Source organism: Microcaecilia unicolor, chromosome 13 (genome assembly GCF_901765095.1).
Source record: "Microcaecilia unicolor chromosome 13, aMicUni1.1, whole genome shotgun sequence".
NCBI lineage: Eukaryota > Metazoa > Chordata > Amphibia > Gymnophiona > Siphonopidae > Microcaecilia > Microcaecilia unicolor.
This window is the reverse complement of record NC_044043.1, coordinates 72,736,726-72,753,981: the sequence shown is the minus strand read 5'-3', so window position 1 is coordinate 72,753,981 and position 17,256 is coordinate 72,736,726. Positions and strand designations below refer to the sequence as shown.

The 17,256-nt window shown below is 49.1% G+C and overlaps 1 protein-coding gene across 1 annotated transcript in view; it reads left to right on the top strand.

Moving 5' to 3' along the window:
* Positions 1-17,256, top strand: part of GNB1 (G protein subunit beta 1) — a 123,512-nt gene that overhangs the window by 43,384 nt on the left and 62,872 nt on the right. The window contains exon 2 of the mRNA XM_030186294.1: positions 1,169-1,276. Coding sequence (XP_030042154.1) covers positions 1,220-1,276 — 57 coding nt within the window. The 5' untranslated portion in view covers positions 1,169-1,219. The remainder of the gene's footprint in view (positions 1-1,168; positions 1,277-17,256) is intronic.

The following is a 17,256-nucleotide window of genomic DNA, read 5'->3' as shown; positions in this document are numbered from 1 at the left end:
CAGTGGTGCTTTGGGTCCACAGAAATGCATGGAAACCCTAAAAAAAAAAAAGTGATACTTTGGACTGACCATAGGAGCCAGCTCTGTAGGTCCTGAGCACACCCCAATATTGAACAAGCTCCATTGTGTTCAGGGAGGGTAATTTGCATTGTGTTTGGCACACCCAGCACTTTGAGATATTGGCACCTGTGGGGCTAACATGTTCTTGACTAGTTTTTGGAATTCATATAGTTTTCATCAGGTCAGAACCCTACCAATGGAACTCCCAAAAGCCAGTCATGAAATGTATTGTTAGCCCAATAAAAAGGTATCGCTTTTTTTGCATGCTGTTCTGTTTCATCGGTAGATTTTATTTTGCCTTTTAAATAGAGCTGCATTTCTGAAATAGACTGTGATTTAAAATTTGTCATCACGATTAAAGATATGTTTATTTGACTCTAGGCAATGTATAGTTAAGTGACTCGCCCAGAGTCTCAAGAGCTGCAGTGAGGGGGGGTGGGGAATAACATACCTTTTAATTAAAATGCAGCCCTACTTTTTAAATGTAGAAATAACATTCTAACCTGTGCATTCGAGTTAGGATGTTTAATAAGAGTCTTCACACATGTATAAATGGAGGGCATGGGTATGAAAACTAACTTTCGTAAATCGCTGAAGACCTACATCTACAGCAAGGTATACCACAATGAGCAATAGTTAATCATAACACAGCACCACTTTACCTATATTCTGACTGCCTACTCTCTATATCCGATTGCGTAACTTTCTATCTTGTCATCCTTATTCTCTTGTAACACCAACTGTATCTCTACTCTGGAATGGCAAATGCCATAATGGAACATTGTAAGCCACATTGAGCCTGCAAATAGGTGGGAAAATGTGGGATACAAATGCAATAAATAAAAAGGGTTGAGAGTTCAAGTAAGACGTGGGAGGTGGAAGGGGTTGGTTGTTGGCTTGTATATGGGAATTTTACTCCCATTTATGCGAAGGGTCATTTGGGTCTGGTGTCATTTTCTGTTACAATCCTCATAATCTCTTGCAGGTCATTTCACCGGATTTTAATTTCTCTTTTAAAAGCTCTGTGTTGAATAGGAACTCTGAGAAATAGGCCCATTTCTGCATATTTGACTTTGATAATTCTCAGCATACCTCTTTTATTTTGCAGATCTGAGTGCTTGGTGGAAGTAACAGTGAAACACATTGTTAGCACAGGAAAATGAGTGAACTTGAACAGTTGCGCCAAGAGGCGGAGCAACTCAAGAACCAAATCAGAGTATGTATGAAAGTCGTCTTTCGTCAAAGATGTTTGTGCATATGATTGTCATGTGAACAGTAATTCTAAGACAGTCATGAGATACGGTCCTCATGTATGGGTAACATCTAACTAAGCCTGAGCTGGCGATAATGAAAGATAAAGCTCTCCAAGCAGGATAGAGCTTTCTAATGTGATGAACTGTACTCATGTTGGTCCTTCTGTACTGGTTTTGTTAATGTGGGGCTATCTCATTTTTGCTTCTGCAAAGCCTGGCAGTGTTGTTTTTCTGCAGGTTCATATATCTTTCTCACATTTCAAATATCCTTCCTTGTCATCAGCAGCAGATGAATCCATTACAAATGGGTTGTGTCCACCTACCAGCAGGGGGAGATAGAGAACACTGAAAACCATAGTGCCTCTAGGACAGCTAGCTCCATCTGCCTCTCAGTATTTCTCTATCTCCCCAGCAGGGTTGGACGCAGCTTGTTCAGCTCCTTGAAGATTCTGCCTGGGGTGGCTCCTGTGCTTTTGCCAGTTGTAGCAGGGGTGTTGTGGCTAAGTGGAGCCCACTTTAAAGGCACATAGGCTAGCCCTTTCCCTGCCTTATCCTTCCCCCTGTGTGGATGCAGGCATATAGGTTCGCCCTTTCCCTGCCTTTCCCACCCTCTTCTGCCTCCGGAGTGCCTCTGTAGCTGTTTGCCTCCAACTTTCCTCACAGCGTTAAAAAAAACGCACTTTTCAGCACTGCTATTTCTGAGGCTTTTCCTGACTGTGCAGCGTGACCGGCGCTCGTGGACTCGGTCCTTTGAGGTAAGAGTGGTACTCAGCTCCTCCGGGGAGGGCCGCGGACGGTGTTCCGATTGGGGTGATTTTGGCGTGAAGGCGTTTGTCGGCGATGGTTGCTGAGGGAGTTAAGCGCTGTTCCCGTTGTGGCAAGCACAGATCAGAAGCGGGGCTCTGTATAACGTGCTGTTTAGACGATGGAGCTAGTATGAGCATGGCGAGCGATGATCCTTCCCGCTCAATGGAGCTGGCAGCGGGCGCCATCTTGGAAGCGTCGCATGGCTCGACCCCCGCGGTTGCGGAGGAGTCTGAGAGCAGAGGGGCGCCTCGGGACGAGGCTACCAGAGGAGCTCCGTTCCCCGTGGCTCCTAATTCGGAGATGGGAGGTCAGGGTGAGTTTTTCTCCCCCGAGTTTGTGCTTATTTTACATAAAGGCTTCATGCTGAAAAGAGCTCTGCCGCAGGTGTCTGACACTGCGTTGCTACCTGGTTCTCCTCCAACTGATGATGGCCTGGGGCTGATGCCAGACGTGGATGCCCTTGAGCGTTGGATACACGCTAAGCATAGACGGGTAAATTCCACGTCTGAGAGTGGTGCTCCCCCCCTTCCCCCCCTCGTAGTCGGGCTGTGGGGACTCTGAGGGATCTGGCAGGCCTTCGTGGTCTGAAGAGCCAGAGGAAGGAGCCGGTTTGCCACTGGATCTGGATGATCCCACTGCGGTTCGGATTTTCCACCGCGATGAGCTGCCAGCACTTATCTGTGATGCCTTACAGGCCCTCTCTATTGATGACCCTGTTCAAGGTGAGGCCTCCTCTGGCAATCCGAGGATGGCAAGTGCTAAGAAGCCTGCTCGTGCCTTTCCTTTGCATGACTCCATCCAAGAGCTTATTTCTGCTCAAAGGGCTGACCCCGAGGGGCCCTTGAAAGTGGCCAGGGCAATGGGGCATCTTTACCCTCTGAGTGAGGAGCACTTGGCCCGTTTTGAGATGCCTAAAGTGGTTGCCTTAGTCACGGCGGTGACAAAAAAGACCACCTTCCCAGTAGAGGGAGGGGTCGCCCTGAAGGACATTCAGGACCGGTGGCTGGAATCAGTTCTAAAACGGTCCTTTGAGATTTCGGGCCTAGCCTTAAGAGCGTCTGTTTGCAGTTCTTATGCTGCTCGAGCCTGCCTCTCTTGGTTACAACAGGCAGTGGAACAGCCCATGGATAGTGCGGAGTCCCTCGCTGAGGTTGCACCGCGCATGGAGTCAGCCTTGTCATTTTTAGCTGACGTCATCTATGATCTGGTCAGAGCTTCAGCTAAACAGATGTCTGTGGTGGTGTCCGCCCGCTGTCTTCTATGGCTACGGCATTGGGTGGCTGATATGGCCTCTAAGCAAAGGCTGGTGAAGTTACCCTTTCGGGGCCTTCTGTTATTTGGAAGGAGTTGGAGAAGATTGTTAAAGACCTGGGGGGTGCTAAACCCCAGCGGTTACCTGAGGATAGGCCGCGGCCTTCTTCCAAGGGTCAAGTGGTTCCCTCCTCCTCCAGACCTCGCTTCCGTGAAGCTAGAAGGTATCGCCCGGGGCACTTTGCTGGGTTTACTCAACGTGCCCGCTTTCAGCAGAGAAATTCCTTTCGCTCAGACAAACGCTTCGCAGAGGCAGGCTCAAGGCCAGGAGTTCAGGACCATCCTCCACAATGATGGGATGCCGGTCCACTCCTCCTTTACAGCTGTAGGAGGATGCCTTTCCCTCTTTCTCAAGGAGTGGACCAAGATTACCTCAGATCAGTTGGTCCTGGACCTGATCATAGAAGGTTACCAATTGGAATTCGGTGCCCCGGTGAGAGACGTGTTTGTGGAGTGCTGATGCGGTACTGCCGTCAAACGGGCGGCGGTAGAGGAGACCTTACAAGTCTTGATGCACCTTGGAGCAGTGATCCCTGTGCCTCCCGCTGAACACGGCTGCGGTCGTTACTCCGTTTATTTTGTGGTGCTGCGAAAAAGCGGGTCTTTTCAGCCCACTCCCGACTTAAAGTCAACGAGTCACTAAGAGTGCAGCATTTTCACATGGAAACCCTGCACTCCATCATTGCGGCGGTACAGCCAGGAGAATTCCTCACGTCTCTGGACGTCAAAGAAGCTTACTTGCACATTTCTATATGGCCCCCGCACCCCGGTTTGCGGTGTTGGGAAATCATTTCCCGTTCGGGCCTTGCCTTTTGGCCTCGCCACAGCTCCCTGAACCTTTTCCAAGGTAATGGTGGTAATAGCTGCTTTTCTCAGGCGAGAGGGTATCCAGGTTCACCCTTACCTCGACGACTGGCTCATCAGAGCAGACTCTGCAGGAGAGAGTCATCATGTAACAGCCAGAGTGGTCTCAGTACTTCAATCTCTGGGCTGGGTCGTCAATATACCCAAAAGTCACCTGACCCTCTCTCAATCTCTAGAATGTTTGGGGTCCGGTTCGACGCGGCCTCGGGGCTTGTCTTTCTACCCTACCAAATGCGGTGCAAGCTTCAGAATCAGGTCCGTCTGCTGCTGAGGATGCCTCGTCCGCGAGCTTGGGACTTTGTCCAGCTGTTGGGGTCGATGACGGCCACCTTGGAAGTGGTGCCATGGGGGAGAGCGCACATGAGACCTGTGCAGATTGCCCTGCTTCAACGATGGCCTCCTATGTCCCAGGATTATCAACGCAGACTCACGTGGCTCCCTGCGGCCCAACTCAGTATGGAGTGGTGGCTCTCAGACAGCATGCTGCGGCGAGGAATGCTGCTAGTGCTTCCCGATTGGTGCCTGGTGGTAACGGATGCCAGCCTGAAGGGCTGAGGAGCACATTGCCAGGGAAGCTATGCCCAGGGTCTGTGGACACCCGAGGAAACGGGGTGGTCCATCAATCTCTTGGAACTGAGAGCGATATTCCAGGCTCTTCTGGCCTTTCACATGACTCTGGAGGGACTGGTTGTCAGAGTTCTGTCGGACAACACGACAGCAGTGGCCTACATTAATCGACAAGGCGGCAGTGTCAAACACTGGCCGCAGAGGCCGCTCAGATATGCCATTGGGCCGAGCTACATATGCAGCTTCTGTCAGCAGCTCACAAAGCAGGTCAGAGCAACGTGCAAGCCGACTTTCTAAGCAAGTATCAAATCGACCCTGCGGAGTGGGAACTGGCAGACGAAGTGTTACTTCATGTCTGTGCCAAATGGGGAACGCCCGTAGCGGATCTTATGGCCTCAAGCAAAAATGCCAAAGTCCAGTCCTTTTTCAGCAGATGGAGAGATCCTCGCTCGGCGGGGTTGGATGCCTTGGCTCAACCCTGGCCCCCGGGCCTCCTGTATGTGTTCCTTCCTTGGCCCTTAATAGGGCGACTCCTGCGAATTTGGCTGCATCAAGGAGTGGTGATCCTCATTGTCCCCGGATTAGCCCAGGCAGCCGTGGTATGTGGACCTTCGGCGGATGCTGGTGGAGGCTCCCCTTCCCTTTGCCTCTGGTACCGAACCTGTTGACGCAGGGTCCGGTGACCATGGATGATCCCTTCCGCTTTGGTCTTACGGCATGGCTATTGAGAGGGCGCAATTGAGAGACAAGGGCTTTTCTAACAAGGTCATCTCCACTTTCTTGCAGGCCCGCAAGCGTTCCACTTCCATTGCCTATGCTCGGATCTGGCGCCAGTTTGAGGCTTGGTGTGTTTCTAAAGCGATCACACCCATGTGGGCTTCTCTCTCGCCGATACTTGACTTTTTGCAGAATGGTATACAAAAAGGCTTAGCCTATAATTCCCTGCGTGTTCAAGTGGCAGCCTTGGCATGTTTTCGGGGGACGGTCGCTGGCCTCTCCCTGGCTGTGCATCCGGACATTGCACGGTTTCTTAGAGGGGTGCTTCAGCTCCGTCCTCCTGTGCGGGCCCCTTGTCCGGGTTGGAACCTGGGGCTAGTATTAAAGGCTCTTCAGTGTTCGCCCTTCAAGCCACTGAGGCGAGCTTTGGAGAAGGATGTGACTCTAAAGACGGTCTTTTTGGTGGCCATTACATCAGCGAGACGGGTGTCTGAGCTCCAGGCGCTGTCCTGTTGAGACCCATTTCTGCAATTCTCAGAGTCCAGAGTAATGGTACATACGGTGCCTTCCTTCCTGCCTAAGGTGGTTTCAGCATTTCACCTAAACCAGCCTATTTATCTGCCCTCCTTTACTAGGGAGGAGTCTCCGGAATCTTTTGGGCAGTTGCACCTTCTGGATGTGCGCAGGGCTCTGTTGCAGTATCTGCAGATGTCTAATGCTTTCAGGAACTCTGATCACCTTTTTGTATTGTTGTCAGGTCCTCGCAGAGGGTCTCCAGCGTCTAAAGCCACTGTAGCCCGTTGGCTTAAGGAAGCCATTTTTCTGCATATTTGCTATCTGGCCGGCCTCCGCCTGAAGCCTTTAAGGCACGTTCCACAAGAGCGAGTTCTTCCTCTTGGGCTGAGACGGGAGCACTCTCTCTTCAAGAGATATGTAGTGCAGCCGCTTGGGCTTCCATATCATCAAGCTGATCAATCCATAGACTGGTGGGTTGTGTCCATCTACCAGCAGGTGGAGATAGAGAGCAAACTTTTGCCTCCCTATATGTGGTCATGTGCTGCCGGAAACTCCTCAGTATGTTCTCTATCTCAGCAGGTGGTGGTCACACACAGCAGCAGCTCTGGCTAGGCCTCCAAGCCTAATCCTTAGGTTTTGTTGAGGCCTGGGGTTGAGGGCTCTTTTGAGCAAGTGCAAACCTGGTGGTGCCAGGTCCCTCCTTTTCTCCCCCCTCCCGCTGGCTCCGTTTAAAAAAAAAAAAAAAAAAAATTTTTAAACGTCTTTAAAGGCGTTTAATTCGACGTTTCTTTAAACGTTCATTGCAGCTACTCACTGGGACACCAGTTCGTTACAGCTCGGAGCGGCAAGCAGGTAATTTTACCTTTTTATAGCGGGCAGGGGGTTCCCCGATTCTTCTCCTCGTGGCAATGGCGTCGGAGGGCGAGGGCGCAAAGGGTCGCTCCCCGGATCGCTGGAGCGCTTCTAGAGGGGATGCGGGGGTTTTACAACCTGATTCGCCCTTGATGGGTGATAGTTTAGTGACCGATGAATGTCCCGGTCGTTCCTCCGGTGTGGCGGTTTTTTTCCCGCCATAAACGCCCATCCCCCGCTCCTCGCCTCCGCCATCTTGGCCGGCCACGCGGCTCGGACGGCTTCTTCGGGGCCGCCCTTGAGGTTGGAGACATTAATGCCATGAACGCCCTTAATTTGGGCGACGGCACAAAAGCGGCTAAAGTTAAGCGCCGTTCTTCCCGCGCGGCTCCTTCACGGAGTTTCGCGCCGGACGCCATTTTGGATGCGCAGCATGTCTCTCCCCCGCTATTGCGAGCGCCGGTTGAGAGTGCGTCTAGGGCTGTTGCCCAGGCTGCGGAAGTGCACAGTCTGGGGGGTTTCTCCCCCGAGTTTGTTTTGCTGCTGCATCAGGCTTTCCTCATGCAAAACGCTGCCCCTGCTCCCTCTTCTGATAAAGAGGTTGAGGTTCCCAGAGGTAAACGCCCTCGGGTTGATTTCCAGGCCTTGGAGGACTTTTGTCTCCTCCGATGTAGATGAGGGCAGCGTGTCTGAGGTCTCCCAACGATCCTTTGCGGATTCCTTGGAGGAGATAGATCCCCGCTCGGATGGAGCGGATGACCCCTCTGCAGCGCGGCTTTTTAGCCCAGAGGATTTGCCCAACCTGTTGTTACAGGCCATGGACACTTTGAAGATTTCCTCTCCGGAGGACGTCTCTCCCTCAGCCCCTGTTGGCTCTGCCATTATGCTGGGGACGAAGCGCCCGCCTAGAACCTTCCACGTGCATGATGCCATGCACACCTTAATTGCGGCTCAATGGGATGTCCCGGAAACGAGCCTTAAAGTGGCTAGGGCTATTTCCCGCCTCTATCCTTTGGCTGTGAGTGAACGTGAGGCCTATCTGTGGCCTACCGTGGATTCTTTAATCACTGCGGTGACTAAGAAAACGGCGTTGCCGGTGGAAGGTGGCACGGCCCTAAAGGACGCCCAAGACAGAAGATTGGAGGCGGCCTTAAGGTCGTCCTTGGAGGCAGCTGCTTTAAGTTTGCAGGCCTCAGTTTGCGGCTCCTATGTGGCCAGGGCGTGCCGGACTATGGTGCAGCGGGCTTCCCCCTCGGATCATTCCTTGAGGGCTGATTGGCCGGCCCTGGAATCGGGCTTAGCCTATTTGGCAGACTTGCTGTATGATGTCTGGAGAGCCTCAGCTAAAGGCATGGCTCAGACAGTCTCTGCGCGGCGGTGGCTTTGGCTGAAACATTGGTCTGCTGACCACGCCTCTAAATCCCGCCTGGCTAGATTGCCTTTTAAAGGCAAGCTGCTCTTTGGGGTCGAGCTGGACAAAATCGTGACCGATCTCGGCACGTCTAAGGGCAAGAAATTACCAGAGGTCAGGGCTCGGGTTAGTACTCGTCCCGATACCTCCATACCGCCCGGGCAAGTCGGGTTCCTCTGCCCCCTCTTCCTTCAAGAGGAATTTCTCCCCCAAGCAGCATTCCTTTCGCAGAGACCGCCGTCCCGGAGGTGCTCCCTCCGGTCCTCCCCCAGGGTCTCGTACCCAATGACGGGGCCTTGGTCCACGCCCCAGTGCAGATTGGAGGACGGCTGTCCTCGTTTCTGGGCGAGTGGATCACTATAACTTCAGACGCGTGGGTGCTGGAAGTCATCAGAGACGGCTACAAGCTAGAGTTCTGCCAACCCTTAAGAGACGGGTTTGTACTCTCTCCCTGCAAGTCTCCGGTCAAGCTGTGGTAGTGCAGCAGACCTTGGACAACCTGATCCGCCTGGGTGCGGTCGTTCCGGTGCCAAAAAATCAGATTGGCAAGGGACGTTACTCCATTTACTTTGTGGTTCCAAAGAAAGGAGGTTCTGTCCGGCCTATCCTCGACCTCAAAGGGGTCAATCGGGCCTGGAAAGTGAGGCACTTTCGCATGGAGACTCTCCGCTCTGTTATAGCGGCAGTGAAGGCAGGAGAGTTCTTGGCTTCCTTGGACATCAAGGAAGCGTACCTGCATATTCCCATCTGGCCTCCTCTCCAACGCTTTCTGCGTTTTACAGTCCTGAGACGACACTTCCAGTTCAGAGCCCTCCCTTTCGGGTTGGCTACTGCTCCGCGGACCTTTTCCAAAGTAATGGGGGTCATAGCGGCCTTCCTGCTAAAGGAAGGAGTACAAGTCCATCCTTATCTGGACGACTGGTTGATCCGAGCCCCCTCTTATGCAGAGTGCGGCAAAGCTATGGACCGGGTAGTTGCTCTTTTGAGCTCCCTGGGATGGATCATCAACTGGAAGAAGAGCCAGCTGCGCCCGACTCAGTCCCTGGTGTATCTGGGAGTTCGATTCGACACCCAAGTGGGCAGAGTGTTCCTGCCAGACAATCGGATTGTCAAGCTTCAGGCTCAGGTGGACTAGTTCCTAGTAGCCTCTCCTATTCGGGCTTGGGACTACGTGCAGCTGTTGGGCTCTATGACGGCCACGATGGAAGTAGTGCCCTGGGCCAGGGCTCATATGAGACCACTACAGCTATCTCTGCTGCTGCGCTGGACTCCGATGTCGGAGGATTATGCTGTGCGCCTTCCCGTGGACCCAGCAGTGCGCAAGGCGCTGAGCTGGTGGACGCAGACAGACAAGTTGTCTGCAGGATTGCCTCTGGTGACCCCGGAGTGGATTGTCGTCACGACAGACGCCTCTTTGATGGGCTGGGGAGCCCACTGCTTGGGAAGGACAGCGCAGGGGCTCTAGTCTCCTGCAGAGGCAAGTGGTCTATCAACCTCCTGGAACTCAGAGCCATTCGCTTGGTGTTATTGGAGTTCATCCCGGTACTCGTGTTGAAGCCTGTACGGGTCCTGTCGGACAATGCCACGGCTGTGGCCTATATCAACCGCCAGGGAGGTACCAGAGCGCCCCTCTAGCCAAGGAGGCTATGAGTCTTTGCCAGTGGGCGGAAGCGAACCTGGAGCAGCTTTCAGCGGCCCACATTGCCGGAGTCATGAATGTCAAGGCGGACTTTCTCAGTCGCCATACCTTGGAGCCCGGAGAGTGGCAACTATCTGCTCAGGCGTTCTTGGACATCACGAAGCGCTGGGGCCAGCCGAGCCTAGATCTGATGGCGTCATCGGCCAATGGCCAAGTGCCGCGCTTTTTCAGCAGAGGACGGGACCCTCGATCCCTGGGAGTAGATGCTCTTCTCCAACAGTGGCCGACACAAGAGCTCCTCTATGTGTTCCCGCCCTGGCTCATGTTGGGCAGGGTGCTAGACCGGGTGGCAAAGCATCCCGGCAGGGTAATCCTGGTGGGTCCGGATTGGCCCAGACGTCCCTGGTATGCGGACTTGTTCAGGCTCTCAGTCGACGATCCTCTGCGGCTGTCAGTGGAGCAGGGCCTGTTACATCAGGGTCCCGTGGTGATGGAGGATCCCTCTCCCTTTGGTCTTACGGCCTGGCTATTGAGCGGCAGCGTCTGAGGAAGAAGGGCTTCTCAGACAAGGTCATCGTCACTATGCTGAGAGCGAGGAAGCGCTGTACTTCTACTGCTTACGCCAGGGTTTGGCGTATCTTTGCAGCATGGTGTGAAGCAGGCTCACTTTCTCCCTTCACTGCTCCAATTTCTTCAGTGTTGGCGTTCCTGCAAGAAGGTCTGGAGAAAGGCCTGTCGCTCAGTTCCCTTAAAGTCCAGGTAGCGGCTCTGGCTTGCTTCAGGGGCCGCCTGAAGGGTGCTTCCCTGGCTTCGCAGCCAGATGTGGTGCGCTTTCTCAAGGGAGTTAATCACCTGCGCCCTCCTCTGCACTCAGTGGTGCCTGCGTGGAATCTCAACCTGGTGCTAAGAGCATTGCAGAAGCCGCCTTTGGAACCCTTGTCGAGGGCATCTCTGAAAGACCTGACGTTGAAAGCAGTCTTTTTGGTGGCTATCACTTCAGACAGAAGAGTTTCCGAGCTCCAGGCGCTCTCATGTCGAGAGCCTTTTCTGCAGTGCACTGAGGCAGGAGTGACTATTCGCACAGTGCCTTCCTTCCTGCCCAAGATTGGTTCTCGCTTCCATATGAATCAGCAGCTCTGTCTCCCTTCCTTTCGTAGGGAGGACTACCCAGAGGAGTACTCCGCTCTTGAATATCTGGATGTGAGACGAGTCATCATCAGTTACTTGGAAGTGACCAATGATTTCCGGAAATCGGATCATCTGTTTGTCCTGTTTGCAGGTCCTCGTAAGGGTCTGCAGGCTGCTAAGCCTACAGTGGCAAGATGGGTCCAGGAAGCCATTGCAGCGGCTTATGTGGCCGCGGGGAAGGTGCCGCCTATCCAGCTGAAGGCTCACTCCACGAGAGCTCAGGCGGCCTCGATGGCAGAGGCCGGATCCGTCTCCTTGGAAGAGATATGCAAGGCGGCAACGTGGGCTTCGGCTCATACATTCTCCAAGCATTACCGTTTGACTGTGGCTGCACGGGCGGAGGCCCGGTTTGGAGCTTCAGTGTTGAGGTCAGGGATTTCTATGTCCCGCCCTGGGTGAGTACTGCTTCGGTACATCCCACCAGTCTATGGATTGATCAGCTTGATGATATGGAAGGTAAAATTATGTATAATCATACCTGATAATTTTCTTTCCATTAATCATAGCTGATCAATCCATAGCCCCTCCCAGATATCTGTACTGTTTATATTCTGGTTGAATTTTAGGTTCAAGTTTAGCCTTCAGTTACTTCAGGAGGACTTCGTGTTCAAGTTCTTCTTTCACTTGGATTCTTCAAGAGTTGAGACGACTTTGTGTTACAGTGAGCTGCTGCATTCCTCTCCCCTCCGTTTTACGGGGCTGGATTGAGACATAAATTCTGCCGGCACTCCCTCCCGCTTCGTGCGGCTGTAGGGCAGCTTTGTACCCCTCCCGCTTCGGCGGTGTTAGGGTCAGTCAGCTCCTCCCGCGGTTGCGGTTGCAGGATAAGCCAGATCCCCCCGCATCGGCGGGTGTGGTGTCCCTCCCCCGCTCCGCGGGGATGAGCTGGACGGATTCCCCTCCCCCACTTGTGTGGGGATGAGCTGGGTTAATTCCCCTCCCCCGTTTCGGCGGTGGTGAGCTGGGCAGAGTGTCCCTTCGTGGGTGTAATTCTCTAAGTGCTGAGTCCTGCGGATGGAGCTTTGATATCGACATACTGAGGAGTTTCCGGCAGCACATGACCACATATAGGGAGGCAAAAGTTTGCTCTCTATCTCCACCTGCTGGTAGATGGACACAACCCACCAGTCTATGGATTGATCAGCTATGATTAATGGAAAGAAAATTATCAGGTATGATTATACATAATTTTACCTTCTAAGCTCTCTTTTGCCCATCATTACAGGCTGGATGTGGCTGCCAGGAGGGACGCACTTTTTGGAGCACAAGCGCTTGCGCGTGGTGTGGCTTGTTCCCGCCCTATCTAGGGATTGCTTTGATACATTCCATTCGTAATGGATTCATCTGCTGCTGATGACAAGGAAGTGAAAATTAGGTTCTTACCTTGGTAATTTTCTTTCCTTTAGTCACAGCAGATGAATCCATGATCCCTTCCTGATTGACTCTGTTTTGTGTTCAGTTTTTCCTGCAGACATGTTCCCTCATTGGGAGAAGCTGGAAAACAGTCTTCAGGATTTCTGTTCTACTACAGGAGGTTGAGTTTGTCCCTTCTTTGTGTTATTGCTCCTGTTCTGGGGCATTCGTTCGCTGTGAGGAAAGTTATTGTTATGCTACTTTGCGGTTTAACACTGCTTTGGAAGCTTCAAAATACTAAGAGGCAGATGGAGCTAGCCGTCCTAGAGGCACTATGGTTTTCAGTGTTCTCTATCTCCCCCTGCTGGTAGGTGGACACAACCCATTTGTAATGGATTCATCTCCTATGACTAAAGGAAAGAAGAATACCAAGGTAAGAACCTAATTTTCCCTTCCAGACCAGACCAAATGTGCAGACTGTGTCTCCTAGTTGGCAGATGGAGGCAAGGAACCTTATATTTATGGAATTTACAAAATATAGTCAAACGAGATAATTTTGTAAGAAGAAATACATTCATATCCATACTATCAAAGACTACAATAATTAAACTAGAAATAAATTTGCAGCCCAAATAGAAAATATGGGGGGGGGGGGTGGGGACCAAGAATCAGTGGGTGAAAAGAAATAGATTTTTATACAAAACCTTTTTTTATATTCTTGTGTAACAGATGCTGGCTGATTTATGAGAGTGTTTTTGTGCAGTTGCTTCTATGATATAGTACATTCCATCACATTTATTCAAGTATATTATGGGGCTGCCTGTTGTCCAAGAACTGCTGCAGCTGAGTTGGGTCAAAAAGCATATTTTATCATACTACTTAATCAGACATTCACAGAGAAAACACAACAAAAAGGTTGTCGTCTTGAACAAACCAGGTATCTCATACCTAGAAAGACTTTCCCTCTGTCTTGAGAGGCACAAGAAATCAGGAAATATTGAAATAATAGAACCCAGAAAGCTAGCAGTCCTATTCTTGAAGAAAAGTTTCTTTTGTATCCAAGTCTTATTCGGCTCCAAAGCATAAGTGCAATGTTTCTCAAGATAAGGACCCTAGTTGAGTGTCTTCAACTAAAGCTGTAACATTTAAACTATCTGCAGAAATAATCTCCAAACTTTGACGGGCTTGACTCTTTCCTGGAGAACCAGTTGGCATATAAAAGGCTTTAGTGACTGGTGGAATCATTTCCATAATCTTCCTATAATACTGTCTCTGTATTTCCAAAGGCAGAACCATATCACTTAGAAAAATGTAAAAGCCTCAGACTAAAACTTATAGTAAAGTTCTCAAGTTGCTCTTTTCTTACACAATGCAGTAACATCCTTAATTAAGATGGTATTGGTATTCTTAAGTTCCAGTACTTGTTGGTCTAAATCTACCAATTCTTTTCTCCACAATACCAGGCCTCTATTCCATTCTGTCCACTCACCATAGACATAGAAACACCACAACTGAACCTCTCCCTGTGTCTGTCGGGCAGCCATCTTGACCCCTCAAAGAACTTTTATCCCAAGCTTAATCTTGGCATAATGTACTGGCTATCTACTCTGTCAGTTTTTATTGATGATCACAGTACAAACTTAGAAACTTTAGCAAAGAAAACTATCAAAAATACCAAGATAATTAACATAAGTAATCCATGTACATAGATATTGTATTCCATCACCATTTTCATATTAATAAAATTCCCACTTCAACCCCCTTCCCCTCTCCAAATTCCAATTCTTCTTCTTCTCCAGGACTGGCGTCAATGGAATAGAGAATTAAAGGTCAACAAACCATCTTCCTCCAGTTTCACACTCAATATGACTAGGCAACTTTGGCTGTTGTAGCTCCCTAGGCTAACACCCACCAGCCTTCTTTATTAAATATCCTAATCTCCCTAAACCTCTACGAGGGCCTCGGTCTTTTGTAATTAGATGAGCCAGCAAAGTTCCAGATTTGTTAGTATGTTTAAATAACTGATAGCGATGGTACATTGTAGACTTTTTATCCCGAGCATGTATCAACTGATTAAGGGTAGCCTGGGAAGCCCTATTAATTCCGTTGGGGTTTAAGCCATGAATTTGTCTCTTCTGACATCCCATTTTTTTTTTTAAATTCAGCTTCACAAGATTTTTTTTTTTTCTTATGAGAAACATATCGTCCCTTAGCTGCTTCCCAAAATAGAATTGGCTTATTGCAATAATCTTTATTGTAATGTGCGTAAGCCTTCTACTTTTCTAGGAGGTATTTGTGAAATTTAGGGTTAGAATGAGTCCCTAGAGAAACATCATCCTTTCCTCCCAGTCTCTCACTTATCTCCCTCTGTCTCCTCCCAAAGCAAAACATGCTCGGAGACGTGCATTTGACCTATCTCAGCAAATAGGGGGCTAAAGAGGAAAAGATCAATATATTGTATAATTTGTTCTAGATTAGGACTCATGTGCTCTGGAAAGGTGAGTAAAATCTTTGCCATTAGGCTGAAGAAACCACCAGGTGTCTAGTAGTTCAAGGATGTTGCATAATAAAGAAAGTCTAGGTTATGGTGTTTATGAAAGCTGACTGCTCCGAAAAGCCAGCACTAAGAGTACAGTAGAGACCTGTGTCAGTTAACTATGCAGTTTTAAACTTTAGACAAGTATGCAATCGGACCATTACAAACAATGTTCATATATAGAGTACTGGTATGTTTTGTAGAGACTGCAAGGCAACACTAACTTAAACAGATTCTTTACTGTAGCAGACTTAAGTTGAATTTGAGTGGGTTTCTGGTCCTTGTTTCTCCAAGTGGCAGAGCTTATTTAAAATAGTATTGTGTGAAGAGGCAGTTTACACATGGTCTGTTTTGTATCTTGGGCTTGAAGTTCATCCAAGCAGTTTATAGGACCTGCACATACTTTACTGGCAACATTGACCTTTTTCATCAGAAAGGTCTTAGCATATATCATTTTCTTTTATGCCTGCCTCAGATTGTTTTTTTTAAATTTTGCTGCATGTGTTCAGATTAAATGTTCTATATGTTTTTACAGTTAAAGTATATATATTTTTTTTTGGGGGGGGGGGAGGTGTCGACTGAACAGTGAAAATATTGGGGGGGGGGGAGTTCAGTTTGAATAGTTTTTAACCTGGGATTATTCCCCCCCCATTTGTGATATCCATTGATGGTTCTCCCCCCCCCCCCCCCCCCCCCGAATTAGGGTTATGATCAATTGATGTTTTTTCCTTGAATTATGGTTATAAATTTCAATTTAAAAAAATGGGGAGCTTGCTGTATTATAAATATTTTATGAGATGAGGAACAGAGCTGCCATTGCACTTGCCAGTAAAGCAAAGTTGCTTACTTATAATGAGGATTCTCCATAGATAAGCTAAATCTCATGCATGTGGGGTGATGACATCCAACACCGACATGCACAGTGTGCTCAAAGCCTAGAAAATTTTTTTTTTTTTCTGAGCATGTGCAGAGTAATGCTTGTGGGAGTGCAGAAATCAAGAGCTGACTTGAGAGGGGCTTTGGGGTTATAGTGCTATATGATCTTCGGTAGCAAAACAATGTGAAAGTGGTGACCAAAGCCAAAAGGGTGCTAGGCTGTATAAAAATGCATAACTGTGGTGCTTTCCCTATGCAGGTGGTTGAGGTCTCACTTAAAATATTATGTTCAGTTTTGGAGGCCATATCAATAAGAATATAGAGTCTGGAAGCAGTCCAGAAAAGAAGAAAATAAATTGTGCAGTGTCTGTACCAGAAGACACATGAGGACCTAAATATGTGTACCCCAAAAGAGAGGAGGGACCTGAAAGAGATGCTATAAAATATTTAAATACTTGAAGGATATTAATGCTCAGAAAATGACTCTGAAAGGAAGCTGTAGAACTAGGGGACCTGTTCTGAGTCTACCTCTTTGCAGCGTCACATCAAGAAATTTTCCTTCATGGAAAACTGCCTCAGAGGAGGTGGTAGAGACAGAAACAGTGATGGAATTGAAAAGTTGTTGGATATACAGACAAAATCCCTTAGTAGCAAATAGCTTATCCTCGACAACATAGCCCCAGTGAATATTAGAATGAAACCTAAAAGACAACCACCCTCCTGGTTTAACAAGGAGATAGCAGCAGCCAAAAGGATGTGTAGGAAGTTAGAGATGATGGAGCAGAGACAACGTAGCTGAAAATAAAGCTCAAAGTAGTGAGGGATTATAAAAGGATCATAAAAGAAGTGAAGGCGAGATTCTATGAAGTATATATTGGATCAGGTCGTATCGAGAATTATCTGACTTAGAGCACAACCAGGTACCTAAGTGAGCAGATAGTGAGTGATGACTAGACTAAACCAACAACCAACTCTTCTATGAAAATATGCAAATCCCACTGCATGTTAGATGAGCATCCAAATCTAGTAATGAGAGACGCACCAAATTGGTTTATAGAATTAACAGAACATCTCACATTTCTACTATCAGAAGGCCACTTCCCCAGAAACAAAGGAAACATCATACACCAATCATAAAGAAAATCATGGCTATGAAATATGATATAACAAATTACAGACTGGTGGCATCCATCCCATTACTAGTTAAGATCACAGAGGGAGTAGTTCCCAAAAATTGATGGAATATCTATCCTGCCACGACATCCTACACCAATCACTACAGCACGCAAACTACTCGTATCTTTGT